Genomic DNA, 26,995 nt, shown 5'->3' with positions numbered 1-26,995 from the left:
AAGAGGCTTTTGTTTATCCTGGTGGTGGTGGGTCAAACAGGCAATAAAAGGGATGGTAATTACTGTTTTCATACTAGATAGATACAGCAACAACAAATAAAGCAGGTCAAGACAAACACTTTGGATCATCATAGGATTTATTGTTGGTGCAGATGATGTATACAGGATGGCATTCACTGGGAAAATCAGATGTAATTTGCACAGTTGTGTGGTGGTCACATATTGGCAATGAAAAAGGATCCAAAGGGTTTATGGCATACCAAAAAAATCTTCAAACCAGCCTTAAAATTCTTGGTACGTGTTCTTTAAACTAACAAGCAGGCCTAATGAAGAATACCCAAAACATGTTCTTCTTGGACTTGCAGAAGTTTTAAGTTGGTCTACAGCTAAATTTTTAGTATGGTTGATGTTTGGTTAGGCAACCTATACTCATGTATTTAAAAAAATAAATAAAGAGTTGATATCTTTGTTTTGAAACCATGTTTGTATAGAACAAGCAGGCAGGGCAGAATTATTTTGTTAGTAGTAGTAGTCAACACAATATAATATAAATTAAGATGTTATAATGTTATGTTTAGTCTCTTCAACAACACTGTTTTGGTCAAATTAGCATCTGTCATTATATACATAATACTTGGCTTAAGTTTAAGACTGTGAAGCTTTCTTGAAGTGAGTGTGAGTGCAGTTATTTCAGCAGGGTCTTCATAATGCTTACTGAAGAGCCTCTGTAGCCACCACCAAAGTGGTTCCAGTGATTCAGATAGTGGAAGAGTTGGTACAGCTGGTTTCTCTTTGCAAAGCCTGGTGCTTTAGGAATCTTTTCATGGTAAGCAGAGTAAAAGGAGCTGTTGAAGCCACCGAACATCCCTGCAATACCCAGCTCATACTCTGAATGGCCGTAGAAAGAGGCTGGGTCAAAGATAACTGGGCCGTCCGCACACTGTGCCACATTGCCTCCCCACAAGTCTCCGTGGAGGAGAGCTGGGACGATCTCCACATCTGTGAAGAACTGAGGGATCTTCAGCTGGAAGTAACATACACAATATGCAAGTTTCACTGTCAGATTGTTGATACAATCATACAGACGTGTGTCATGTTTTGTATCTGATGGTGTCAAAGGGAGGGTGCACCTGTAGCTTTGCCCATAGTTCTCTGGCCTCCCTGTCTCCATAAGATTTCTCCACCATGTTAAGCTGGTGCTGCAGCCTCTGCCTGGAGTAAAATGACACCCAGTCATCCTGCCACTCATTTTCCTGGATAGGTAAGGAAAGACAATGAAAACTTTAGTGACAAATGGACAACTGTAACATCTCACAGACACATATATACTGCCAATGTATACTGCCAGGTTTTTTTTTTACCTGTGGTAGATATCCACAACATGTAGTTACACTGAAGCCAAATTTTTCAACAGCAGGGACCTCTGACTGTCCAGCTCCTTTTCCTGTGTACAGTCAAATAAATATAACAAAGTAATGGCAAGACTATTTTCCATTTATCTACATTTCCATGTTTTAAAGTAAGTATAAGGTGAATTACCGACTGTCTGCTGCTCTTTCTTTAATTTCTCCAACTGCTTCTTGTTGTGAAGATGCAGATCTGCCAGCTGTTCTCCTAGGTGCTTCGAGTACCTACACACGGGATTAGAAAATGTAATTAAAGAAAAATCGTATCGTGATACTGATAATGACAGACTGTATGATCGAGCTCTTACTTGCTAAGGCCTCTCATGTCCAGATGTTCCATCACAAACACACATCCTCCTGTGTCAAGTTCAATCACCTTCACAGGCTTGGGGACTTTAACAGTTTCTGTCTTTGAAATGGCTTCCAAACTGGCCATCTCACCATCAAACATCAATTTGGCCTGAATAACACAAACACACACACAAACATAGATTTGGGGGTTGGTGAATTGTGCAGTAGCATAGACAAGACAAGATAAGATAATCAGAATCAGAATCAGAAATACTTTAATAATCCCAGGGGGAAATTTTTTTTTGTTACTATACTCCAGTATACAAACAAACAAAAACAACATATGTAAACACGTAACCATCTATTAAGAACAATATATATATATATATATATATTAAAAGGTCCAATGGTGCTACAGGCAGATGTTAGTTTGCACACTAGGGAAATTTACTTGTCACAGCAGCTCGTATACACACGGTTGGTAGGAAATTAAAGTAAAATATAGAGATAAAAAGCCATACTGATAAAAGTCATTAAGTTGTGCTGGTGTTAAAGAGTCTGGTAGCTGCTGGAATGAAGGACCTGCTGCATGATGGGAGTAGTAGTCTATTGCTGAAGGAGCTACTTGCCCCAACAGTCTTATGCAAACACTAGTTTGCATGTACAATAAATACATTACAGTATTCTGCATTTCTTAATGCATACTTACATTATGCACAAACTTCAGTGGCTACTGTAAATACTATCTGCTTTTCAGATAGCTACTGTTACTAATAGCACATAACACCTATAAATAACATATATGCATGTATAATATGATAGATTTGTTCATGCAATATCATTAAAACATCATAAAATACCTCGCTCTTGTGATTTATCTTCACAAACACTCTCCCGGTGTCAGTATCATAACTCTGTCCGTCGCTGATACATCCACCTCCTGAGTGACCAGTTGACTTCAGCACGGCTGTCCCCAACTCTTTCTTTAACTTGGCCTCCATGCTTATTTCCCAAAATCAATACAAGTTGAATTACAGTGACGCCACTAACAAAACAGCAGCAGCACAACTGCTGTGTCAGAAGTTTAGGGGGCGTTTTTGGGACAGTTTCCGTCGTGTGATCCGACGAGGACCCTCGCTAGAGGACGGCGATGTTGTTTTCTTTCCGTTTATTCACGACAACCAATCAGAAACAAGTCTACAGATGATTGACGTCTACATCGTCCTATCACAGCGATGCAACGCAATCACGTGAGCGTCGCCATGGTGCCAAATGACTCTGACATTGGCTACATGCTACTATGCTTCTGCTGTGAAAACCGAGATGAGCGGCAAGACTTGTCTGCTTCTTGGAGCGACTGGTGTCGGGAAAACGCTGTTACTGAAACGTCTACATAATATCCTTTGTGCAAAACATCCTGAACCGAAACTTTAAAGTACACAGTTGTTGTTGTGTAGCTTAACTAGCTGCCAATTTAGCCCGATAAGCTAATTTGCTAGTAGCTAATATATATAAATATGCATAAACCTGACCAGACAAGTTTATATTGAACACATTTTGTCTCAGCACTGGCTCCTGTGGATGTTTTTCCTAACAGATTTTCGTTTACAGCTCAGTTTGCATGGATTTGGTGAACTGGGGGCACCTCCTTCTACTCTTCCTACAGTAAGTAATATTAAAAGGTAGTTGTAATAAGTTTGCATGCTCGTTCCTGATGAGACCGACCATCTCTTACTCCTAAAACCTCCACAGGTAGGAACCAACCTGACAGACCTCACGCTGAAGAAGAAGAAGGTGACGTTAAGAGAGCTGGGAGGCTGCATGGGCCCCATATGGCCGAGTTACTTCACAGACTGTTCCTCTGTCATTGTATGTTCTTTCTGCATGTGTTTTCAACAATCTGATGGCGGCACATGAATGAACTGTTGGAGTTAATTGATTTAATCTTTGTGTTTTTTCATAGTTCATGGTGGACTCGGCCAACATTGCTCAGATATCCTCCTCCTGTATCCAGCTGCTGTCAATACTTTCTGCCGAGCCTCTGCACGGCGTCTCTGTGCTTATTCTCTTCAACAAGAGGTGACACTCTTCAGCATCAACTTCTACATTCATTAAACCATAGCTGCAAGATGTTAGGGTCAGCAGATTATGTATCCACTGCCGCTGTTCTGTCTCTTAGTAAGAGCCGCTCATGCTATTGTCTGTTTTCTTATTTTTGTTCTTGTTTCCACCTTTTTATCAGGGACATGCCTTGCACTATGAGTCTTGTAGAGATCAAATCTCTGTTCAGAATGGATGACATCGTTGCATCTGCTACTCAGCCAATCACAACACTGGAACTCAGTGCCCACTCCGGACAAGGACTTCAGGAGGTGTTAAACTGGCTGGAGTCCATCACAGTAAAGTGAACTATCGTACGTCTGTACCTTTTATACTGTGATACTACTCGCACCGGGATTCAAACCAGCGAGAAAGACTGTTCACACACTAGTCTGATTGAATGATGTGTTTAGTTTTGAACTCGCTGAAAAGTGGCAAGACAAGAGGTGACAAGAAGAACTGTAAATGCTGAATCTTTGGTACTATATAAATATGGTGACCGTTCACGAGGGTCACTGGGAAAGAAGATGAATATATCATGGCAGGATGGAATGATTATATACATACATTTTACCATCTGATAAATCAACAATAATGCAGGACTTACCTGCAGATAACGCTGATTCAATTGGTCGCTTTTACTAATTAAATTTCAGACACATAAACAATGGATTGCAAGGATTCATAATGACTCTATAACACTGGGAAAAACCTCATGTTCCTATTACGTGAACACAGTTTCAGTTTTACTAACAAGTCATTCGTGAAAAACAGAAACGACTAGAGCAGTAGTTCCCAATGTTTTTCCTCAAGGAACCCCTTTTTTTATCATTGGTTAAAAACTGACAACCCCTGACTTAGTATACAGAAGACACAGGGCAAATGTTTTTTTGTTTTTTTAAATATACAGTTAATCCCCCCAGAAGAGTTTGTCTATTGAGTATGATTGGTGTATGTGATGCATCATCACCAGCAGGGGGCATAAAGTGCACAATAAATACTGCAACTGGGCGTGTGCCTGAGTTGTGATGATTTCATATCAAATGTATTTATCACAGGAAATGAGAAAAATACAAAAGAATAAAGCTGAAGCTGAAGAATGAAGCAGTGTTGTAATCATACCCTTATATTTGATGAGTCAGTGGTTCACAAGCAATGAATAAAACTCATGATTCATACAATTTCTAATTCTTTGCTTATAGTAAATTCAGAAGCACTTACAGTCCTCCCAATCTATAATTTCATTCAGTTAACCCCGAGCAGTTCATTTCACAATCATAAAATCATGTACACAATCAATGTTTCTCATTAAGTCTCAAATAGTTCACCATGTTGATACAGCCACATTTCAAGGACCGGACAGGTCTTCAACTCTAATCACAAATCTTTCTGGAGCCGGAGTATATGACAGCAGCAGTAGCCAGCTAAACTAATCACACAAACAGCTAAGTGAGTAGGAGACTTGTTGACTACTTGAAAAGCTGTAATACATTTGGTAATCATGGCGAAGAAACATGACAAAATATCAAACTGTGCTTTTGCGTACATTTGTATCTGAAGTCAGTTTGCAATAATAATGGCCTCAAAGAAGTTTTACATGACACTAATAGTTTCCGATACAAAAGAAGTGACCTCTTTTGTAGCCTGTTACTGCATTCATGGCAAGAGCAGCAGGAGAGAAGGTTGCAGTGGAGAGCAGAACCAGCTTGCATCAATCTAAGGGTTACTGTGTTATACCACAATATAAAAACAACTAAGAATAGGATGTTCATACAGGTCCTTGGGGCTGCAGTTCGGTCCGCGGTTAGAGTTATATTTCAAGAGCATAACCTAATGATGTTCCCATTTTCTCTAAGATATTTTCACCAGTTTGATTGGTCTTCATAAGAAAGGGTTTTGACTGGTCTGTGCAGCCTGTGATCCGTCAGTACTGGCTGAAGAGAAGGGCAACAAGGGTTGAGGGAGGTTCCCTGGCAGGTCCAGACCAGGCTGGGTGGGGTGAGTAAGTGATGAAGGGAGGCTGGCAGGCTGGTGGCTCATAGGCAAGGGCAACGAGGCACTGTATGGAAGCGAAGTGTTGTGGGGAGCCGAAGAGGTGGAGCCCAGTTGATTCAGAGTTAGTTTTGGTGCCTCGGTTTGGAATGGATTGGTGGCCGAAGGAGCGCTCAGGCCTAAATGGAAAGAAACAGATAGGATTGAACATTTTAGGTTCACTTTAACAAGTTGAATATGTGTGAATACAGGAAGTTCTGCATTGAATTGGTTGCTTTTCAGCAGTACATTGCATAAAGCTCCTTTCTTCCATATAGAAATACAGTTATCTTATACTTTCCTTGTGAAATCAAAATGCTCCAAGAATACAATAAATATACCTGATAGAAAGGGGTTCATGGTCTTGGCCGGAGGCACTGCTGGGATCAAGCTCTCCAGGTTAACCAAGGAAGCAGCTGTGGGGCCCAGGAAGGACTCGGGTGTCCGGCATTTACGAGGGCTGGGAGCAGCTAGGCTTTCTCCGAGATGTGATAGGTCAAAAGGCTCAGGGGTTCCCTCCACTCGCCCATTTACATTCATCTGACCTCCATCCATGGCCTCATCAAACAGATCCCCATCTAACAGCAGACAAAGAGCCAGTTTCTGACATTGCAACTGTGTTGGAAGCACAAAACCATAAGAAGAGTCAGAAAATGTATTGCTTACCTGAGGGGCTTCCAGTTCGTAGGGGAGGTTCCTTGAGGCCTGGTCTTTCTGATGGTGCTGAGAATGGATCAACTCCAGACGAGACTATAAACACACAAGTACAATTTAGTTTTTGTGAAATATTTATCTTTGGCTTAGCGGCGTGTATGCACACAAACACTCACCTGTGTTGGCAGGGAAAGCCCATTCTCTGCCCCTGGTGTTGAGGTTACTAACATTGTTCTTGTCATCCCATGGGTCGGCTGGGGGCTCCCATGGTGGAGGAGGACTGTTGGAAGGTGGCGGTGCCATCCAGGGAGGATCTATCCTCGAGGTGTTTGTGCTACCCTCTTTAGAAACAGAGGTGAATTAGAGTGAGAAAGGTTCTCTTCTACGGCTGTACATTTATTGTAACGTGAGCACAACAAGTATAACTTGCGTATGTACAACTTGTTGCTTAAACGCTTGCTAATTGCTAGATCAAAGCTCACCCAGGGAGTCCCAAGGGTCTGTACCGCCTAGGCGAGCAGCTGCCTGGTGTGGGGCATTATTCCATTGGTGGTTACTAGGAGGTTGTTCTGCTGGCACTGCAAAAACATCTACCAAGTCCATGAAGGCGGTCTGACCACATAAATAAAAAATAAATCTGTGTCAGTTCAGTGTAACACTGATAGATCACTAATCACTAATCACTAATCCTGCCCATCATTATCATACATACATGTACGGTTATATTTTATCACCCCCCATTGAGATATTCCATACCCCAATAGTTCATACCCCGCCTTTAGTCTCCATCTCACGTTTGCTCTCCTCCAGTGCTTTCTGGAGCATCGTCTCATCTCCTTGGCGACTGAGTTGCTCCTGTCAGCAGATACAGACACATTGAGGCCTTTTGGGCATAACAGCTTCCGGGCAAATTTTACATACTGTCACATCATACTAAATTTATGAGTCAGCGGCCACAAACAAGCTCAATAGCCAGCTTGTATTTTTCTCCAAGGCAACATATGACACAGAGATAGATGTGTGCAAAAGGGGACAAAAACCAGAAAATTCTCTGGTCAAACAGAGGACAGAGCAGACAAAGAGACAGGGTGCGACTGGTAGAGAGAGTGGCATAAAAAGGTTGCCAGATACAAAGAGTAAAAGGAATACAACTTTAAATAAAAAAAGCAAGATAGCAGAATATTATACAGCAGCAGCTCCCTCAAATGGAAAGTAAGTAACCCCCTTACCTGCTGGTGCTCCTCCTTGCTCAGACTCAGGGCTAACTGGAGCTGGCTTTCCTCATCCATATCCAGTGCGGGAGGTGCTTGTTGGGCTGGCTGCGAGTGTTGACCGAGGAGAAAACTGCAGTCAGTATTTGGTCAACAAAAGTGGAAATGGTGCTTGGAGATTCTACAGGTCCCCTCCCAAAACAAAGTGAAGGGGGTGAAACTCTTTACCAGAAAGGGTCAGAGTGTTTGACATAGGTGTAATTCATAATGCTGGACTAAAAGGAAAGATCTGGTGGTTAGTGAAACAGAAGGATGATTAGTCATTGGAGAAAGTTACATGTCTCTTCGCTGTTCAGGAATGAGGAGAGTGAGCAGTGCATGCAGCCGTTTCTGAGGTAGGTTTCAGTATACAGAGTAACAGGAGATGAGCTTTAAGGCAAAGGATGCAAAGGAAGGGTCATCCCTGGTCCCAGCATACTTGTACCTTCTGGGCTTCCTCCTTGCTGAGAGTCATAGCGATCTGGAGCTGGGTGTGTTCATCAATATCCACTGTAGGAGGTGGCTAGGGTCAAGCAGGAGTGATTAGGAGTAAGGCTGATCAAAGCACATTCGATTTTTTGGCTTATGTGATTCCTAAATGATTCGAGGTGATTTAAAAGAAAGGTGATCAAATATATGGATCATCATAATCACAGTGCATTGGCTGGATCACATCAGTGGAAACAGTTATGTGCCATATTATATTCCCATAGGAGCAGAGCAGAAGACACAGAGGGCAGTGGCTGCCCTTGCCATGGAGACTAGAGTGGGTTGCGCGATGCTTAGAAGTGGATCAATGCACACATCCTGCCTGGCTTCTCACTCTTTCACTCACAGCATTCTCGCTCATCAGTGAGAATGCTGCTCTTTGACACTGATTAGTCAAAGTGCCATTATTGACCACATCACGGGCGGAGTTGATGATATCACTTTCTGTTAAAGGTTCTGGGAAATAGTACAGGCACACATAGCACAGACAGGCAGTGGGAGTGTTTCACCACCATGACAGATAATGTCCGAGCATGTGTGTGGGAGCTGTTAAATATTTTACTACAGTGTTACAACACGACATGTCAGCAGCGGGGCATCTAAGAAGCCTCTTTCTTTCAGGTCCATGTGGTGCAGGGATGAGAGGATTGTGCTCAGTGTGTGTGTGTGTTATCACAGTTAGAGGTACCTTTTCACTTTCTTCTCGGCTCATAGCCAGGGCCAGCTGCAGCTGCAGCTCCTCTTCTCCACTGGTCGTAGGCCGAGCTTGTTCCAAGTCCGGAGCAACTCGAGGAGAGGAAGAGGAGGCTGCAGGGACAGAGGAAGAACAGAGAGGATTGGGTGTTTAGCATGGGGATGTAGACAGAAACATTGACAGATGGAAATAGAAGGGGAAGAAGGCGATAAACAAAGAAAGAAACACTTTAGGCTGATTTTAAGGTCAGAGAAGCCCAAAAGAGCTGGCACTGTTTGTGCATGTTAATTTTTTTCCATGGCTTGTTGTTTAGGGCCTTCGCTGGCAATGCTCGCCATGGTCTGCCTGCACTGAGAACAATGGTGTGCCTGTGTTCAGAGTTAGGGTGGTGGAGGGGTAGAGGAATGGATGGGCTGGAGAGGGGCCCACCTTATTACCCCGAATCATCTGGGTGGGTTCCAGGACTTAGGTCCAGGTTTGGGGGAGGGGAGGGGAAGAGGAGCTGGCGGTATACCAGTCTGGGTGCCAGGCTCTAGGTCACAAGGCTAAAAAAGGGCCACACACTGCTAATGTCAGGTCTCAGAAACTAATCATTTCCACTGTGCTGCCTCTCAATATCCTTTGCCTGAGCTGGAATGCTTGCTGGCAATTAGCTGCTGCCAACCTCCTGACCCCCACCCACGCCATCTATCAGCATTTGGTCCAAAAATACTCCAACCATGCGCTGGTGTCCTGGAATCTCCAAGAGACCACCACTATCCTCCAAATTTATCAAAAAAAATCACCAGGGGCAGAACAAAAAATGCTGTTGTGCACTGTTGCACAAAAATGTAATTACTGCACTTCCACAGGCTATATGCACCTTTTTTTGGATAATCTAAGGTCTTTTTGGAAGCATTTTCTTCTGGATAAGGATCAAGTCATTTTTAATCACGCTGCCGATCGTCAGAGTGTGAAATTGTTGTGGTTATCCAGCATAAACTCCTGCGACTGAGGCTTTAAACTTCAATCATATCATGCTGTTATCAGATGTATATGATTGTCTGGTGTATTGTAAACCATGCTCCTACTGTACCATCACTGAACCCCAGGCCCAGAGCTTGGAGGTAACGGTTTCTGCCACATGTTTTCACTGGCACACATTGTGGCTCAGAAAACTATGCAAGGAACTTGAATCAAGTGGAAAATGTATTGGAAGGAAAGGGATTTTTGCGGATACCACCTGTGGGCTTGTCTCTGTTTACACCATGAAAAGCAGACCTCAGACATCAAAGTATAACTGAGTAACTGGTGCTTTCATGAAGCCACAGCTTTGCTACTGACTAACACTTTTTTAATAAACACCATGCGCCACACAGACCACACAAATGCTAAAGTATATGGTACGCACCATTTACAAATGCTACATAAAGCTACTTGATGCTTTGAGCTGTTTAATGTAGCTGATAAGTCAATGACATCAAGAGTTTTAAACCCTCCACACACTCACACAGGGTTGACCTGGTGTTATATAATCTAGCCACCAAAACCAAGATCTCCGCAGGCGCGTAACAGATTGTAACACTACAAGTGTCCTGTTGTGGTTTCACATTCGATTGAGACCAGTGCAAACAGGGCCTCCTCTCTTTTGTCAATCCAGTTTAGCTGACATGACTGTGAACAGGAGAATGAAAGGAATGCAGATGTCCGACCATTAGCAGAGAGCAGAACTGAAAACACCTTCTATTAAACCACCAGAGCAATTCAGGCTTAAATGTCTAAATCTGCTACTGGTATTAAAGTAACAGCTACTTCAAAGATAAATCACAGGTGATAGATGTGCAGAGCTTAAAAACTCATGTGAAAGAGAGTAGAAAACTGACAACATCTCCATAAATTACCTCTAATTGTCCCTTGATGGAAAAATCAGAGAAATCAATATGGTCATTCTGTTACTTAAAGATCACATTTGAATATATCTGTTAAACTCGTGACCAAATAAACTTGTGACCTGTCGTGTGCATTCCTGACAAATGACAGCTCACGTGACAAAGGAAATATTCAGCTGTCATTCTGATGTTTGTCTCCTAAAAGGTATAAAGTTACATCGCAGTGTACATGCATACGTCAGGAGACACTACTACTCACAATGAAAGGAGGATGGTGAACTGCACGTGCCAAACTCATCCCTGTGGACCCCTGAGCTCGGCTGGCTAGTGCGACGACCTGGATATGCAGGAGGCATGGATCCAGAACCTAAGCCACTCGTGACCCCGGCCATGCGCGTCTTAGTCTTCAAAGCCTGGCTCCTCTCCTTCTTCAGCTTTTCCTCGTCCCTCAGCAGAGCCACCAGGTGCTTGGCCTTCTCCCGGACATTGACACCCTGGTCGCGTCCATCTCGATCAATGTACTGGAAGTCTCTCAGAGTCTGGATGGTGTATATGTTCTCCCGACACTCCTGGGCCACCCGCTCAGAGCCTGTTTTGATCAGGTAGTCCAGCAGGGTCAGCGACTTATAAACATGCCGCCAGTTTTTACCATGGTCATTGAGCCGCTTCCAGATCATACCCATAACCTCAGTGAACGCCACCACGTTGAAGGTCAGATCTGCGATCTCAGACATCAGCGAGCTTGGAGGACCCCAGGGATCGTTGGAGGTGGCCTCTCGGACCTTGATCTCGGCCTCCGTGTAGTTGTTGACCATGTTTTTCATCTGGCGGCGGAGCGATGAGCTCTGCATGATGGCAGTAGTGTTTCACAGGTGGCAAAAGATGAAGTCTAACAGCAGGCCAGCCCACTGCGTTGCCTCTGGCAAGATGGCTCGTTGGAGTTCAGTAGATGAATGCAATGAAGTCGTCCTCCTGTTGGCAACTTCAGTGACGTCCACAAGTGTGTTCCTGCTGGGGAGGAACACACAGATCAGATCAGTCGACATCTGTTACAGGTCATATTAATATTCGTATGTTAAATATGGTCCGGGGTGTACCCCGCCTCTCGCCCAAAGTCAGCTGGGATAGGCTCCAGCCCGACCATGACCCTGATGAAGATAAGTGGTTACAGATAATGGATGGATGGACGTTAAATATGAACAAAGAGAACCTTTTCCCAGTTACACACACATAACACACACATATTAAGTGTTGTTACTCCTTTTCAAAAGCTGTTACTAACAGCACTAGCGACTACAGCTCCCACATTATTACGCACAGTAATTATGTTTGGAAGGAGAGAGGAACAACTCAGGAACCTCTAAGCGATGTGTAACACAACACCTGGGCTCAGTTGTTGATGTGTGTGAGCGAGTGAGAACAAAGCACTGTTCCTAAAGCAAGTAAGCAACGAGCAGCTTGACAAAACTATTTCACCGAATTCAATTTCGCCAAATAATTGTCCTTTCCCTGTAAAGCAAATATTAGTTTCAGGCCCAGGGACTAGAAATCTGTGTTTTACCTTGGAGTGTTATCAGAAACCCGGGGAGGGGCTCCACCTCTCCTGTTTTTCTGACCTGATTACATCACCGCAGCAGCAGTAAGGCTTCAAAGTATTCAGAGAATTCACCAAACAGGAGAACTCCTACACGGATGCATACACCAGTCCAGCAGAATCACTAATAGCTATATATTATAGTGCGGTACGGTGTGTCTCACTTTGCCCTGGACATTGGACTGTCTTTCCTAACATAGTTAGGGTAGTGAGTCAGTCTAACCAATAACTTTCCCCTCCCAGATCTGCCTCATCTATTTAACTCAAATCTGAGACGCATGAGTGCGAACAATCAATCCCTTTACTTAGGAGTCGAGCGCTGTGTCATGAGTAAGCATTCCAAAATATTAAAAAAAGGCACATGAGATGAGAGATGGGATTTAAAAAAGGGGGTTTGGTATCCACAGCCGCTTTGAAGTAAAATGCACACACACACTCTTCTAAAAAAAAACGTCAGCAGGCTATAAATAAATACTATAAATAAAAATGTGACAGCACTGTGTTGGCCTGCAATATCTGTTATCCTATGAGAGAGCTTCCTACGCTGTAAATAGATTGTTAAGTGGTAGTAAGAGACAAAATGTTTGTGGCTGCAGCTGACCACAGGTTAAATTTCAAGTGGTGACCAAAAGCTTTCACCATTCAAGTCCCGGGAGGAATAGCTAGAAACTCAATTAGAAAGATGTTCCTGGAACCTGCAAATGAAAGTTATAGGAATGGTTTTTAATGCAGATAATGACAGATCAGGATGGTGATTTGGCCAGTTGCACTCGCGCTCATAACGAAGAGAAATGAATGTTGTGAGAAACAAATCAGTCAGCAGGGAGATGTGGGAGGCAGCACCCACCTCCCCAGCACAACAAAGATAACCCCTTTCAGTCAAACACACATCAGCACCCTGTCTTTATTATTAAGATTCCTCACACACACAACTAATGACCTTGACATGATGACACACTGAGCTGTATTTACTTTACTCATGAGTATTTACTCTTACTCATTTACTCAGTTAACCTGTAAAACATATTTACCTACTCAGAAAGTGTAAGGTGCGCCAATCACTTCATAACCCTTTATCTATACTGTAGGAAGCAAAGTATAAACTGCTCCCAGATCAGGCCTAGTGCAACACCGATCGCCCAGGTATGTTTTATCATCCCCATACAAAATGTGTGACAAAACACCAAGCCGTTGGATTAAAAACACAAGTCCAGATTCAACTTATTTCTCTTTCTATTTTTTTTATTTATTTTTTATCCCAAACCGGGACAGCTGGAGGTGAGGAGGGGAACATTATCATGCACGTTGCGTCAAACGGGACGATCGGGTAGGTGAAGTATGTGACCGTGACTCAGCTAATGTTCCCCGACTTTAAAAGTTAAAAAAAACCTAGACAGAAATAAGCCGAAAACACACGATCGCGAACGACTCCGATTGACCATATTTCACTTTCTCTCCCCCCTGTCTCTCTCTTACCTTCATGTCATAGCGCGTCAGTGGGGTCCCAACTTCGGGAGGCTTTGGGTGGAAGAAGAAACGCCTCCGCCTCTCGACATATCCCGTAGCTTTCGGATAGAGAGAGAGAGAGGAGCGAGAGAAAGAGAGAGAGAGAGAGAAAAAAAGACGAGTCCAAAACAAACGTAAAGCTCAGAGGGGGAAAACATCCGCGTAAAGCCGTGCGCGCTCAGAATGAATCCATAACCAAAACGCGGTGGTGCTGTTCTCTGTTATCAAACTTAGGTAGAGTGTGTGTGTGTGCATATCGCAAATCCACTGGGCTTGCAGATGGCACAGGCCCCCTTGAAAAAAAGAAAAAAAAAGAAAACACACACACACACACACAGTAAAAATGGATGGAGAGGGAGGGAGGGCTGCTCGGTGCATGCAGAGTCAGACTTAACCCTTTCACCGCCTGCCCTGAAAGCATCTGTGCTTAGGGAAGCAGGTGAGCAGCAGAGAGTCACACACATTATAGATTGTGGAAACAAATAAAAAATAATGTTTGTAAGTAGATGCAGATAATTATGTGCTTGTATCCTATCTCATATCCTGAAGAACAACCTGTATTACATTTCAACAGATATCTGTGCAAAAAAAAAATCACTGCAGGTAATGTGATATTTAAATATTACTGACACACACAGGCAGAGATATCAATTGGATATTACAGTTTTGCAGTGGGGGGTTAAAATAATAAATAAAAAAATGATAAGGCCTATAAGTGAGCAGTAAAGATTATCTCACTGCTGGTAACTTCCTGGCAGGGTGAGTGAGTGACCATGTTATCCCAGAGGAATTCAACAACGAGCCACATTTCCTTTTCAGCAGCTTCATCATTGCATCCCTCTCTCTCTCTCTCTTTACTTATTTATCACCGCTAATGGGCTTTTGTCTGAAGTCACATCCCTTTATAAATTATACAAGGCCTAGGAAAAAATAAATATCTCATCTGTAGTTATGTTGGCTCGGATTCAATCAGTTGTTGCAAATTCTCCAGCCAACTACAGGTCACCAATCATGATCACACGGTGACGTTAAGTGAATAATGATTACCTAGCTGAGAAGAGGGAAGCAGCAGGAGAGAGAGCAGTGGGTCTTTGCCTGCAGTTGGTTGACTGAGCAGGATATACAGGAAATACCAGCTCCACCTTGAAACAACAAAGGCATGACTCTTGGAGACAAAAGGAAAAAAGTATACAGGAGTAAGAAGTGCAGCAAGAAGAGTCCTCTCTTTGGTGTGGTGTTTCTAGAGCTGAGAAATGTTTCACATGAGTTTGTGGCGTTCATTTATTCGCTGCAGGAGTTTAAATCTTCATGTGATTCTCATTGATCAGAGCTCGGCTTCATATATACTTGTCTCTGCCTTGGCACCCTATGTCTTTATTTCTCCTGAAAACAGATGCCTGAACATTCTTTGTTTCCCAACAAAGGCCTGATGAGGTCAGTGCAGAGGAGGGGGGGGGGGGACGACATGCAGGCGAGGTCTGAGAGAACAGAGGGGGGAGGAGAGAGAGAGAGAGAGGGTTGATAATATCACCAGCCTACTTCTGCTTCTTGTGTGTGAGAGTGAGTGCGTGTGTAGGTGTGTGTTTGATATTTGAAGTGTTAAAAGGGGAAATAACATGAATGTCACTGATCACTTTCTGTTCCCGAGGAACTTGTTTCTACAACTTCACTCCAAAACATTTTTCTGTCTTTCTTTGCTACCCTCTAGTGGTTAATGGTAGCTTGTGTTGTGACCTCCTATAGGGTTATTTCTGTGATATAAAGCTGCTCCATATCTGTTGTTCTTAAATCATTTGAATAGTCACAAACTTGTTGGAGCATTGCGCCACTAAAGTACTGTATCAACTATAACAGGTCATCCATCGTGTGGCCCTGGTCTTATAGAAAGACTGTGTTAAAATCTAGTTTAAAGACCCTTTTTTTATATAGTTTATGTTGTGTTCATTTTTTTTCCATGTATGAGGAAATTAACACACAGATAACTTGGGTAAGGTAGTTTTATAGCATCCATAGGATCATTGCAGGGCTGCAACCAACAATTATTTGAATTATTAAGGGCTATGACTATTGTTTTTTGTAATAATCGAGGTATTGTTTAATGTATAAAATGTTAGAAAATAGTGACAATTCATACCAACAGTCAAAAACCCCAAAAATATGGAGTTTATTATCACAAAAAACTATATTTCTATTTGAGTCTCCCCTTTTTTTGTTGCTTAATGACAAATTGTTTCCTCTGGGGCCCCCAGGAGGTTTATCCAGACACGTACACTACATCCATCCTCAGACTCCTCTGCTGACAGTGTTGCTGTTATCGATGTGTTCATTTCCTGACAAAGGTGTCCTCGCTTCACAATCGGATAACACAGTCTAAATAAATGTGTTGTTGTTTTTTTTAAAGATCTTTGTTATATGCAGATTTACAGGACATGCATGCAAGGTGAGGCAGGTTTATTTTGTACGGCATACAATTTAAAAAAGTGTTCAGAAAATAAACAGAATAAAACATATAACAAAAGAAAACGCGGGAGAACAGGAGAATATAAATGACAGTGAAGCTACAGCACAGTACAAGATATGAACAATAATCCCAAGTTTAACTTAATGTAAGATGTTCTAAACCAAAAAGCCTTGTTGAGGGCTTGATTTAAAAGTAAACTGAGAGTGTTGCATAAAAAATGAAAACTGCTTCTCAATATTTAGTTTTGACTTTCAGGACAGTGAGTTGCTTCAGATGACCTGTTCATAAGAGATCAGTTTTGGTCCTAAAGCACTCAGTGTTTTATAAACCCACAGCCGTATTTTAAAATAGTAAATTAAAGCAGATAAAAAAACATTTTTTATTTGTCTTCTTTTTTTAATTCAAATTTCAAATTTTGTGGTGAAATGAGGCATGAATCTGTCCCTGGTATCAAACAGGTGACTTGTTACGTCTACACTGTAGTTACAATGAGCCATGTGACAAGATGATGCCGCAGTATGTGACTATTTGATGGGTGGACGATGTGGGCCAATCATTTCTATAAATACAAACCTAACTGTGTCTTATTAAAGTAAAAGTGGTTTCTATATTTAGAGATGTAATCAGAGAATGACAGTGCGTGTAAGTGCACATACAATAATGACAGCCATTAGTCTGATAAGTATGGCCTTGTGATCGTGACTAAGGGTAGTGACTGAGTCTGAGTCCCCCACTAAAGTAAATTATAGTAGTTGTAGCAGCATTAGCTTTAATTCGTCATTGTTGGGGGTCCCACTGAGCCACAAACTGAACTTACACATTTTAATCGTGACAATATGCAAAAAATAAACATAAAGCATTGTTTTTACATCAAATATAGAAATATTTTATACCAATGTTGAACCAATGTGTTGTCATTTTGTTAACAAAACTCATTCTACACAAAACATTGCACATATATGTTAGGGTAGCGAGAATCAGGTACGAATAATGTGTATGTTTCGGATCATTTAAAGCCCAAAAGATTACTAAAACTATTATTTTACTTGAACTCCAACACAACATGGGTGATTTGTAGGATTTGTTTTATAAGGTGTTCTCTGTCATCTTCAAACTGAGGATCCATGTTGCATAAAAAAAAAAATCTGTATAATATGACGCACACTGTGAGAACATTTTGTTTTGACAGTATTTTGTTGCTGATGCTGTGAATGACAGGTCTGTGCCAAAATGTTCCATCAATGCACACTCATATATTTCAGGACAAAAAGACAATGTACCTCTATTTCATTTTCCATTCATCAAAACATGATTTTCACTGAGCTGCACTTGAAATGAGATTGCACTCTCTGTAGCAATCTCTGCGTGACTGCATATACGACCCATTTTTCATGTCTCCATGAAGAAACTATTATGTGACCCTGTGAAAAGAACGGTTTTATGGAGAAAATGCTACAGTTATTCAGTATGTTCTGACTTGAAATTAAATAACAAGTGTTCAAATGTTCAGTGCTTTAAAGTCAGACAATGTGTCCTTCAGCTTTCATTGTGTTCCCTGGCTCAACCTTCACTCTAGAACATCAGATTCATCGGCACAAATGGATGCTATTATGTCATAAAAAAAAGTGATTCATGCCCTTTGTACTGATATCTTTATGCAGTGGATAATAAAATCAGGTTGCAGTTGCTGAAGCTGTTGCCGCATTAGAGGAGTCATCATCAGGTTATATGAATCCTGCAGCAGGATGAGCTGTTTCTCCAGCAAGTCGTGATCACTGATCATTGCAATGCAGGTACTGTTCATACTGCCCTCATCAATAACTAAATCCCAAAGGCACGTAGGAAAACACTGTGCGGCGCATAAAAATAGACAAAAGCAAACAGACCACAGGAAAACTGAGAACATATGAACATTGTACTGTAGGAGAGGAGAATGAACACAGATAATCAGCGCTCACACTTAACACCCACAGTGTCCATGACTACAGGGATTTAGACAATTATCTAGGCACTTTATCGGTTCATTCATCCATTTATCCATAATGAGACAGGAAACACCTGTTCCTGAGCTGCTAAAAATACACTTAATTAGGTTTGAACAAATCAATTTTGTTTTTTCAACCAGTCTCATTTTTTTTCTGTGAAAGGGGGTTTTGGGCAGGGGGGGTGCCTGAACCAAATGGGGGTTTAAGGGCAAAAGGTCTTAGGAAAATTGTTAATTTAAATTGTTCAATTAAATTTAAATTAATTAATTTCGATTTTTAATAATCGATTTTGTAGATTATTATTATTATTATTTAAATATTTGGAAAGCTGCACACTAAGTGAAAACTCAATTCTATCTGCTGAAGGAAAATTACAGTATTTTAAACTGGACATCTTGAGTTTCTCCTCATGCTTCTATAAAAGGAGTGTGCTCTCTGGATGAGACCGTGACGCAGACACTGCGCTCGGTGCGGGTGTATAAAAGACGACACTCGGCTCAGTTTCAGCGCACACATGGAGAAGCAACTGGGTTGGTAAGATTTTGTCCGGAGACGCTTGACAGGACATGGAGATGAACACAACTGAGAAGTTATACCTTCCCGTTGATGGCATCTTCGAAATGTTCAACTCTGTCACAGGGCAGTCACGCATTACGCACCCAGGTATCCAGAGCACAGCCCTCACCCCAGTACCCCAGCACCCTAAAGTCTCAAACATATCGAAGACAGGGATGGGCGTCATCAAGACGGTCAAAGGGAGCTGGAGACAACATGAGAAGAGAGCAAGTAGATCCTCGAGTTCTGGCAATCGGCAGGTTTCTACTGAAAGACTCCCAAAGAGGTCCGTGGATCTGCTGGAGCTGGGTTTGGCCAAGCCCAGGAACTGTCACAGAATAGTTGTGCTTGGGGCACCTAAAGTAGGCAAAACCAACATCCTCCAGAGGTTCTTGGGTAAAGAATATGAAGAGAACTATGAACCCACAACCGAGGACTTTCACAGAAAACTGTTCCATATAGGAGGGGCGGCATACCAGGTTGATGTCCTGGACGCAGCAGGTGAAAGGAACTTCCCTGCAAAACGGAGGTTATCCATACTGACAGGTGAGTCTTGTGTTGTTATAATGTGATGTTTAGACATATTATTTTGCATGATTTTGGTGGTTTAACATTAAATGATCAATCATCAAAGTGATGCTCTCTTTCTCTCCAGGTGACACCTTTCTGCTGGTGTTCAGTTTGGATGACAGAGAGTCTTTCGATGAAGTCACTGAGCTGCTCAACGAGATCAAAGCTGCAAAGGCAAAGTTACTGAAATTAAAACATCCCGCGAGAGTACCTGTAGTCATCTGCGGGAATAAAGTGGACTTGGAAGCGCCCAGAGCCGTGAAACGATCAGATGTGACAGACATCCTCGGTGAGGATGTCGCATTCTTTGAAACCTCGGCTAAAGACGGTACCGGACTGGAGGATGCGTTCAAGGCTCTTGCCTCTTTAGGCGGACTGCCAGATGAGACGAGTCCGTCACGGCATCAGCTCATATCAATCCTCACCTACCAGTCTCTGTGCATCGGTCAGAGGGGTAGGAGAGGGAGCCGGACGCGGGGAGTCGGTGCGCCATGTGCCGCTATGGACCCTTTGGCGCGCCGTCCGAGCTTCACCAGCGACCTGCGGCTGGTGCTGAGATCAAGCACCAAACAAAACAAACCTGAGAGGTGTCATATTCAATGAATTGTGAGCCTTCTCCATAAACCAATTGTAGTAGTATGCTGCAATGTTGTATTATGTAAGGAGTTATACTCTGTAGCACCTGGCTGGACCAGTGCATTCATATTTTGTTGGGTTTTTTTGCATATGTAACTGTATTATTATCCTAATAAACATTTCTAATTCTCATATGAGCTTCATCATCTGTTCTATCAAACACACAGACACACAGATATTGTTAGGCTTTGGGGACGTAAGCAATCAATTGTTTTTGAGTGACGATGCAAAACCTCATCATAAGTGTGCGGGGGAGGAGATGACTCAGACACAAACCCTAAACATGTTGTCACTAGACAACTAGAGATTGTTCACATCTCTTCAAACCTCCCACGACTTAATAAATAGCATCAAGGACTGAGGTGTGACAAAGCCTGCTCCTTCATCAGCACTAATAGTCTACACACTTATGTGTCACCATGGCACTCAGAGGAAACAAAAAGAGGAAGAGCATCATTTAATAAAGGGAAGGATGGAGGTGGGCGAGAGGAGAGAGACATATTGAGTCTGAGAAATCAGCACCATGGAGAGGGCTGGCATTGGACTCGGCTCACTGTTGCTCTGCTGCTGAGTTGAAGTTCTATTTTTATCCCTACACGAGTAAAAACCTTCATTTCTGTGTGGCTGTATATCCAACCCACTCTGCAGGTTACAACTTCAAAAAGACATGTTGCGCATCCTTAAGTGAACTGACAACTTCTCAAATGTCCTTCAGCTTTCGCTCCCTGGATACAGCGTCACTTTACAAATGACTGAAGAGATCAGTGCGCACACACTTCACACCTCCAGTATCCATGACTACAGGGATTCATTTGTTCATCCACTTATCGATAATGAGACATGAGATACACCACTGTCGTTTATTACTTCCTCTCCTGCAAGATCCAATAATTTGATTTACTTAATTGGTCAGTCTTTTTTTTTTTTTTAAATAACTTCAAACTGCCACTTAGTGACAGCAACAAGAAAAATATAGCTAGATTTTATAGTCCATAAAAGATCTATTATGTCCTACGTCTCTCTGTCTTTCTTCACCAATTTCCATTTTTTTTAGACTGTTATTTGAGTTTAGTTTGTTGAGTTGGTGGATTTCACTTTCATCTGGGTGTTTGATGAGTAAAAGACTCACATGAACATTATCTCTATTTTCTCAGCAATTTCTACCACATGATATAGATCTACCGAGCAACTTTCAGACCTGTGTAATGTCCCTTTTTCTGAGGATAAATGAATATATTAATGTTCCAAAAATAAATCTTAAAGCAAGTTTAACTTTGAAGAAAGTTAAACCTTTCATATGGATGTACAGAGGTGAGAGAGAGAGAGAGGAGGAAGTAGTACAGTGCATGGTCGTATTGATGAATCCTGTGGTTTTAATAAATGCTCCGCCTGCAAGACTTTCCTGGCTAAAATTGCATCTGTTAGTCACTGTGCTGGTTAAATGTGGAGTCACATTCATTTATTCACCGGATGTATTTACAAGAGCAGCAAAATTAAATGTATTCTCAATACAGACACCATCCTGAAAAGGCATTCACTTCATCTCAAACTATTTCCTGTGCACTGGGAAAGTTATAGTTATGAGTATCAAGATGAATGTTAAATAATTCAACAAGAAATGTTTCAGCAATACCAACATGAAAGCACCTGGAGGGTTTAAATATATTAAAATCTAATGTTCAGAGTGACAGAAAGGGGACTGGAGGTGATCAATTTGTGGTGGTTTGAGTTGCCATGACAGCAGCTTACATGTACTGTCAGCCTAACCTACGAACAAGCTTTCTCTGACGCCATCCGCTTTATTAACATTCCTGTCATCGTGGGTTGGAGGTCTTCTTTTTTGCATCAACATGACAGTCCTTTTGTAGCTGCTGACAGATTTGTCGTTCCAGCTCCACCAGCAGAGCTGGCAGCATGCTGTCCAGTAAGGCCAGTCCATCCCAGGAGCAGCGCAGACCTCTAATTGGGAAAGAAGAAAAAACAGATCAAGTCGAACACACGTGTCGAGCTGCGCAGATTATTTTGATAATCAATTTACTGATTCCTCAAGTAAAAATGCTAAACATTTCTTGGCTCCAGCTTCCAGGACCTGATGCTTTTCTTGGCCCTACATTATAGTTCATTGGATATTTTGGTCTTTTAGAGTGCTGGCCAAGTAAAACAAGCTATTTGAAATACAGATATTGACAATAATTTTGGCATTTAAAAATGAAATTGACATTTCTTCTCATTCCCACTTTGTGGATCTGACAGAGTAGGTGACGGTAATGCACCTTAATGCTGGTCACAAGTTGAGTGTGAAAAAAAACACAAAAGTTGAATGTTTAAAAATGAATTTGACTGACAGCATTATTTATTTAAATTTTCTATATTGTGATATCGTTATCATGAATTCTTTTGGCCGCAGTAGTCGTGTGCTGTAATATCGTGACAGCCTTATTTGAGTGTGTTGTGTGGGGATAATTGTGGGGAATTATAACATTTGACATTTTATAAACCAAACAATCAAATAATCTCTTTCTCACAAACTTTTGAATTCAAGTATTGTAAAATAATGGTAACAATGAGTCACCTGTCATCAAGAATGAGTCGTCCACTCTGTAGTAACTCTTGGACCTCGGTGGATGTACCAAAGACTTCACAGAGACCCAGCTGAGGGCTAAACAACTCCCAATGCTGCAGAAAATGTCCACAAGCGACATTTTGTTATTATAAAAGGGACTGAATACTTTACATCACCTCCACAAACTGTGCTGAATAGAACATTTTCCATTAGTGCATCTCCTGTCGGTATAAAGGGTCTATTGTGTGCACTTTACCTTGTGACTAATGCCCTCAGACATTCTCATTCCCATCACCAACACCTCCTCCAACCTACCAAACAAACATGTTTCAGTACAGATTTGTGAGTGAGTACACTTTGATGACAACAAGGACAGGACGGAGTGAGGAAATGGACAAATATGAGAATAGCTTTTCACACGGACAGTTTGAAAGAACGGGCAGTGACCTTCAGCACCGTGTCAATTACACACAGTCAATTGGCTAATACATAATTGCCACATTTCACATGAACTTTCTAGAAATAGCAGCTGCCCCCTCGTGTAATAAGTATTTATACACTCGTTACAAGACACAACACTTCTGCCTGTAAGTGCAACAGCTCACAGTTCAAGATGGCTGAGTTGAATCTTCCTACGTGTCCCATGTCCCCTCTGCTGCACTTCACGGATCCAGACATCAGGCTCCAGCGTCTGGGTCCGGGCCTCCCGAGTGACACCTCCATCCCCCAGTGGAACAAAGCGCCCATGTGCTCCTGTAGGAGAGAAACTAACAGTCAAAACTTAACTCAATATATAATATATTGCATAAGATATATATTGTTCAGTCTAGTGAATTGACTACCTGGGCCGACGCCGATGTATTGTCTTCCCTTCCAGTAGCTCATATTGTGATGACTCACTGCGTTCTGCAATAACACACAAGTGAAAACATTATTGTGTGGTCGTGACTCTCGTCCTCTCAGATGTGTTCACAAGGCTGTATGGTAGAATGCAGGAGTGTTTGTGAAAAAATGTCATCAAAAACTAAACAAAAAAGCAGCAACAAACGTCCTTCGTTTTAGAGGCAATGCAACTTATAACTGTCGCTCTATAACCTGAAGAACTAAAGATGTATATAAAATGTTAGTTTGTGACAATTAAAGGGTTTTACCCCAAGCATGAAGGTCTATTTGACTCAAAATGGTCACAAAAGTGTATCACATATCAGTCCATCACATAACAGCATCAATACCATATTCTAATCATATTTATTACGACCATTTATAGGCAACTAGACTCCCTCGACTGTTTAAGTCGAGGGGTGATGAGCTATTCTGTCTATTTAGAAAAATGTCTTTCCCCACTTAAAATTAAATTATTAATTAAGTTCACAGGAATGCATTTGTGTGGAGCTGGAGATCCTGCAAAGAGTCTGTGCACACAGGTCTGTAAACGAAAGAATGTCATAAATATTTTAGACATTTGTAGAAACGAGAAGTGTTTTGAAAGCGAAAATGAACAGCTCTGTGAAACTGAAGTTAAAATCTCTGTATAAAAATGTATTCATGTCGTCATCATAGGAGGTTCCTGTACCTCCTATCCCAGCATTTTATTAATTTCTGTAAAAAGAAGCCTAAATAAACATTAATCTTCAAAGTTTAACGTATTACTGCCGTATATAAACTTAAAAAAAAGCCATATCTTAACTTACCGCACCACTGTAAAAATTATAAATTATATAAAAAAAATTTAAATGCATCTAATACTCTGCTTTATACTGCTTTGATACTCTAAGGACTTACATGTCTTGCAAAGTTAGACACCTCATACTGTAAAAAGCCATGCTGGTCGAGGGTCCTCCTGGCACACTGGTACATCTCTGCTGTCACATCTTCGGCGGGCACGGTCACTTGTCCTCCTTGTACCTGTTTGAACAGCTGGGTACCTCGCTCTAGAGTGAGCTGGTAAAGAGACACGTGGTCGTCGCACACCCTCAACAGCTCAGACAACTCATCCTCCCAGGATTCAACGCTCTGTTTGGGCCTCCCGAACATGACATCCACAGACACCCTCCCGGGGCACAGCCTCCTGGCCTCTTCAATAGTTTGCAAAGCCTGATGAGAGCTGTGGTCTCTTCCTAAAATGTTCAAATCCTCATCCTGCAAAGACTGAAGGATTGAAAACGTGATGTAAAGACTGTGTGGCTATACAGCTCATAAATAAACAAATCTCCTGTGATCAATCTATACATCATATATTCACCTGGACCCCAATGGAGAAACGGTTTACCCCGGCACGGCAATAGTCCTCTAACTTTGACATTCCCACAGGAGTGGGGTTGACCTCGAGCGTGACCTCGGCCTGATCTGAGAGATTCGCCTGCCTGGAGACAGTTTCCAGGACTGCAGCAATGGTCGAGGGGTGAGCCAGGCTCGGAGTCCCACCGCCAAAAAACACTGAGGTAATGCTGCGTGGAGAAATCAGAATGAAGGGTGGGTGACAGCTGCAGGGGACAGTGGATGATTTCACTAACAAATGAACATACCTGGACACCTGACTGAGCTGCAGCAGTGACTCAGTCTCCTTTTGAAGGCACTCAGTCATGATGTGCTCATTGCTCTGTCTGGATATGTACTTGTTAAAGTTGCAGTAGGAGCACCTCCTGAGACAGTAAGGCCACTGCAGACAGAGGAGAAGGAAGGTCACTTTGAACTAACTTTGTTTTTTATATATATATTTGCTAGACTGACGACAGATCAAAACCAGGCATGCTTTCAGATCTCTGCATGGATTTAATCAAAGCTCACGTGTACGTAGAGAGACGCCTGTCTGCTCAGATGAGTCCATTCAAATTCATCTTCGATTATTTCTCCAGTGGAAACGTGAGAGAAGCAGCGCAGACCGACAGAGAGGACACGTCTGACCGTGAGACATGCGTGCCTGATCATCCTGTCTGCACGTTTAACTCACAGTCATGACTGTCCTTCACGTGAACACATGTCAGCAGCTACACGTGCATACAGATGAAAACTGCGCGGGACGTTTCCATGACAACAATGTGGCCAAAGTAGTAAGTAGCATGAGGTCGTTTTGGAGATCTTCCGGGTTGCTGTGACGTCTTTGCTGTGTGTTACACAGTCTGACCACGTGGGGGTGCTGTTTCCCACGGACTGCATTTTACGTTTGAACACTGTTTGGGCCTATTTGAACCTTTTCTCTATTTAATGTTTTAAAACTATAGTTAATGGATTCAATTAATATTAAGTGGAAAATGTCCTCCGGGTGACAAGCTGGCACTGAGCACGTTCCCATTTATTGACATTTTTTTAAAGAATTACTGAAATGAATTACTCGTTACATTTCTTACTTTTGTGTTTTTGTGACAATACTGTGAGGGACTGGAGAAAAGGAGGATTAATACATTTTCTTTGTGTGAATCTTTGGTGATTTATGATTTTATTACCATCATAATCACAACAAACTCTCATGTGTTAATCAGAGGTAATTATTTGAATGTGACAAGCTTTTACTGGGGTTGTTTGTCCACAAACAGTATAGATCTGAAGAGATTTATGAACTGTAACTCTGTGGTGTAAACATTCAAACAGTGTGATTCTTTGCTTCTCTGTTAAAATGAACCCACTGATTTGAAATGTGACCTTATGGGGTTATCTCTCTGTCCGTCCAACAGAAATCAATACCTCATTAAATTGTTTGATCCTGTGTGAGTAGAACACTCATGCAAAAAAGACAACACGAATATTCAGATTCAGAACATCATACATCATCGACTTGATGACTTCTTGCATTTTATAGTTTTCCTCTGGCACCTGCACTTGTTGTTTCAGGTCTGAATGCTAAATATTTATATATAGCCAAGTAAAGTGAAAAAATATTTATTTTATTTTATTACAAATAGATGACGTATTACATTTTCCTCTGTGGGAAAAAAAAAAAGACTGTCAATTTGATTTTAATACATCCATTATCTGTAACTGATTTCCTCATCCGAGTCACGGTGGGGCTGGAGCCTATGCCAGCTGACTTTGGGTGAGAGGCGTGGTACACCCTGGACAAGTTGCCAGCTCATCGCAGCACAATTAAAATACAGTTCTGCCAAATAATATTAGGAGTTTTTCACAGCTTTCATGTAATTATCAAAATGCTATAGAAAATCCACAGAGGGACTTTTAGTGTCATATTAGTCCAATTTTAGGCACACATACGTATACTGTTTGGTAGGTTCAGTCCTTTTATTTTCCCACACAAAAATATTATATTCCCTATCCTATCATTTAAAAGAGAGAAATAAATAATATAATTTATATATTTAGATTTTGCTAGCACAAGTGTCTTCTTCAG

General features: G+C 41.8%; 5 protein-coding genes across 8 annotated transcripts; 2 read left to right on the top strand and 3 right to left on the bottom strand.

The window, feature by feature from the left end:
- Positions 1 to 446: 446 nt before the first annotated feature.
- fn3krp (fructosamine 3 kinase related protein) lies at positions 447 to 2,880 on the bottom strand. Its single transcript, XM_010730423.3, has 6 exons — positions 2,558 to 2,880; positions 1,715 to 1,866; positions 1,540 to 1,631; positions 1,362 to 1,444; positions 1,131 to 1,253; positions 447 to 1,024 (listed from the first exon to the last, which is right to left on the bottom strand). The coding sequence occupies exons 1-6, from the start codon at positions 2,696 to 2,698 to the stop codon at positions 686 to 688; spliced, it is 930 nt and encodes a 309-aa protein (XP_010728725.1). The 5' UTR covers positions 2,699 to 2,880; the 3' UTR covers positions 447 to 685.
- Positions 2,881 to 2,944: 64 nt separating this feature from the next.
- On the top strand, positions 2,945 to 4,864 carry arl16 (ADP-ribosylation factor-like 16). The gene is made up of 5 exons (XM_010730422.3): positions 2,945 to 3,093; positions 3,307 to 3,362; positions 3,450 to 3,566; positions 3,661 to 3,776; positions 3,940 to 4,864. Exons 1-5 carry the CDS (start codon positions 2,970 to 2,972, stop codon positions 4,103 to 4,105), a joined length of 579 nt encoding a protein of 192 aa, XP_010728724.2. The 5' UTR covers positions 2,945 to 2,969; the 3' UTR covers positions 4,106 to 4,864.
- Positions 4,865 to 4,902: 38 nt separating this feature from the next.
- On the bottom strand, positions 4,903 to 14,402 carry epn3a (epsin 3a). Of its 3 annotated transcripts, none has more exons than XM_010730420.3 (11): positions 13,854 to 14,400; positions 11,043 to 11,794; positions 8,910 to 9,028; positions 8,178 to 8,255; positions 7,712 to 7,801; positions 7,254 to 7,337; positions 6,965 to 7,094; positions 6,659 to 6,823; positions 6,495 to 6,578; positions 6,170 to 6,406; positions 4,903 to 5,968 (listed from the first exon to the last, which is right to left on the bottom strand). In XM_010730420.3, exons 2-11 carry the CDS (start codon positions 11,632 to 11,634, stop codon positions 5,679 to 5,681), a joined length of 1,869 nt encoding a protein of 622 aa, XP_010728722.3. In that variant the 5' UTR covers positions 11,635 to 11,794; positions 13,854 to 14,400; the 3' UTR covers positions 4,903 to 5,678. The 3 variants fall into 3 exon arrangements, with proteins under 3 accessions (XP_010728722.3, XP_019116694.2, XP_010728723.3); XM_019261149.2 differs by having other exon boundaries at positions 11,043 to 11,791; XM_010730421.3 differs by lacking the exon at positions 8,178 to 8,255 and having other exon boundaries at positions 13,854 to 14,402.
- Positions 14,403 to 18,851: 4,449 nt separating this feature from the next.
- On the top strand, positions 18,852 to 20,153 carry rasd2a (RASD family member 2a). Its single transcript, XM_010730444.3, has 2 exons — positions 18,852 to 19,430; positions 19,540 to 20,153. Exons 1-2 carry the CDS (start codon positions 18,896 to 18,898, stop codon positions 20,055 to 20,057), a joined length of 1,053 nt encoding a protein of 350 aa, XP_010728746.2. The 5' UTR covers positions 18,852 to 18,895; the 3' UTR covers positions 20,058 to 20,153.
- Positions 20,154 to 21,197: 1,044 nt separating this feature from the next.
- On the bottom strand, positions 21,198 to 25,766 carry rsad1 (radical S-adenosyl methionine domain containing 1). Of its 2 annotated transcripts, XM_010730417.3 has the most exons (9): positions 25,441 to 25,765; positions 25,179 to 25,312; positions 24,896 to 25,100; positions 24,436 to 24,801; positions 23,496 to 23,559; positions 23,259 to 23,406; positions 22,910 to 22,964; positions 22,663 to 22,766; positions 21,876 to 22,049 (listed from the first exon to the last, which is right to left on the bottom strand). In XM_010730417.3, the coding sequence occupies exons 1-9, from the start codon at positions 25,579 to 25,581 to the stop codon at positions 21,905 to 21,907; spliced, it is 1,362 nt and encodes a 453-aa protein (XP_010728719.3). In that variant the 5' UTR covers positions 25,582 to 25,765; the 3' UTR covers positions 21,876 to 21,904. The 2 variants fall into 2 exon arrangements, with proteins under 2 accessions (XP_010728720.3, XP_010728719.3); XM_010730418.3 differs by lacking the exon at positions 22,910 to 22,964 and having other exon boundaries at positions 21,198 to 22,049; positions 25,441 to 25,766.
- Between the last annotated feature and the right edge of the window lie 1,229 nt (positions 25,767 to 26,995).

Source organism: Larimichthys crocea, chromosome XII, assembly GCF_000972845.2.
Source record: "Larimichthys crocea isolate SSNF chromosome XII, L_crocea_2.0, whole genome shotgun sequence".
Lineage (NCBI taxonomy): Eukaryota > Metazoa > Chordata > Actinopteri > Sciaenidae > Larimichthys > Larimichthys crocea.
The sequence above is the reverse complement of the archived record's forward strand: the minus strand, read 5'-3'. Positions and strand labels throughout refer to the sequence as shown.

Coding starts and splice junctions, on each gene's coding strand:
- arl16 (XM_010730422.3), top strand. CDS start 2,970: ATGACTCTGACATTGGCTACATGCTACTATGCTTCTGCTGTGAAAACC. Junction 3,363..3,449: donor CTCCTTCTACTCTTCCTACA/GTAAGTAATATT, acceptor AAACCTCCACAG/GTAGGAACCAACCTGACAGA. Junction 3,567..3,660: donor CAGACTGTTCCTCTGTCATT/GTATGTTCTTTC, acceptor GTTTTTTCATAG/TTCATGGTGGACTCGGCCAA.
- epn3a (XM_010730420.3), bottom strand. CDS start 11,634: ATGCAGAGCTCATCGCTCCGCCGCCAGATGAAAAACATGGTCAACAAC. Junction 7,802..8,177: donor GCAAGGAGGAAGCCCAGAAG/GTACAAGTATGC, acceptor CAACACTCGCAG/CCAGCCCAACAAGCACCTCC. Junction 7,338..7,711: donor GCAAGGAGGAGCACCAGCAG/GTAAGGGGGTTA, acceptor ATCTGCTGACAG/GAGCAACTCAGTCGCCAAGG.
- rasd2a (XM_010730444.3), top strand. CDS start 18,896: ATGGAGATGAACACAACTGAGAAGTTATACCTTCCCGTTGATGGCATC. Junction 19,431..19,539: donor GAGGTTATCCATACTGACAG/GTGAGTCTTGTG, acceptor CTTTCTCTCCAG/GTGACACCTTTCTGCTGGTG.
- fn3krp (XM_010730423.3), bottom strand. CDS start 2,698: ATGGAGGCCAAGTTAAAGAAAGAGTTGGGGACAGCCGTGCTGAAGTCA. Junction 1,867..2,557: donor AGATAAATCACAAGAGCGAG/GTATTTTATGAT, acceptor TGTGTTATTCAG/GCCAAATTGATGTTTGATGG. Junction 1,025..1,130: donor AACTATGGGCAAAGCTACAG/GTGCACCCTCCC, acceptor TGTTACTTCCAG/CTGAAGATCCCTCAGTTCTT.
- rsad1 (XM_010730417.3), bottom strand. CDS start 25,581: ATGATCAGGCACGCATGTCTCACGGTCAGACGTGTCCTCTCTGTCGGT. Junction 25,101..25,178: donor CAGCTCAGTCAGGTGTCCAG/GTATGTTCATTT, acceptor TTCTCCACGCAG/CATTACCTCAGTGTTTTTTG. Junction 22,050..22,662: donor CGACTCATTCTTGATGACAG/GTGACTCATTGT, acceptor TTTCCCAATTAG/AGGTCTGCGCTGCTCCTGGG.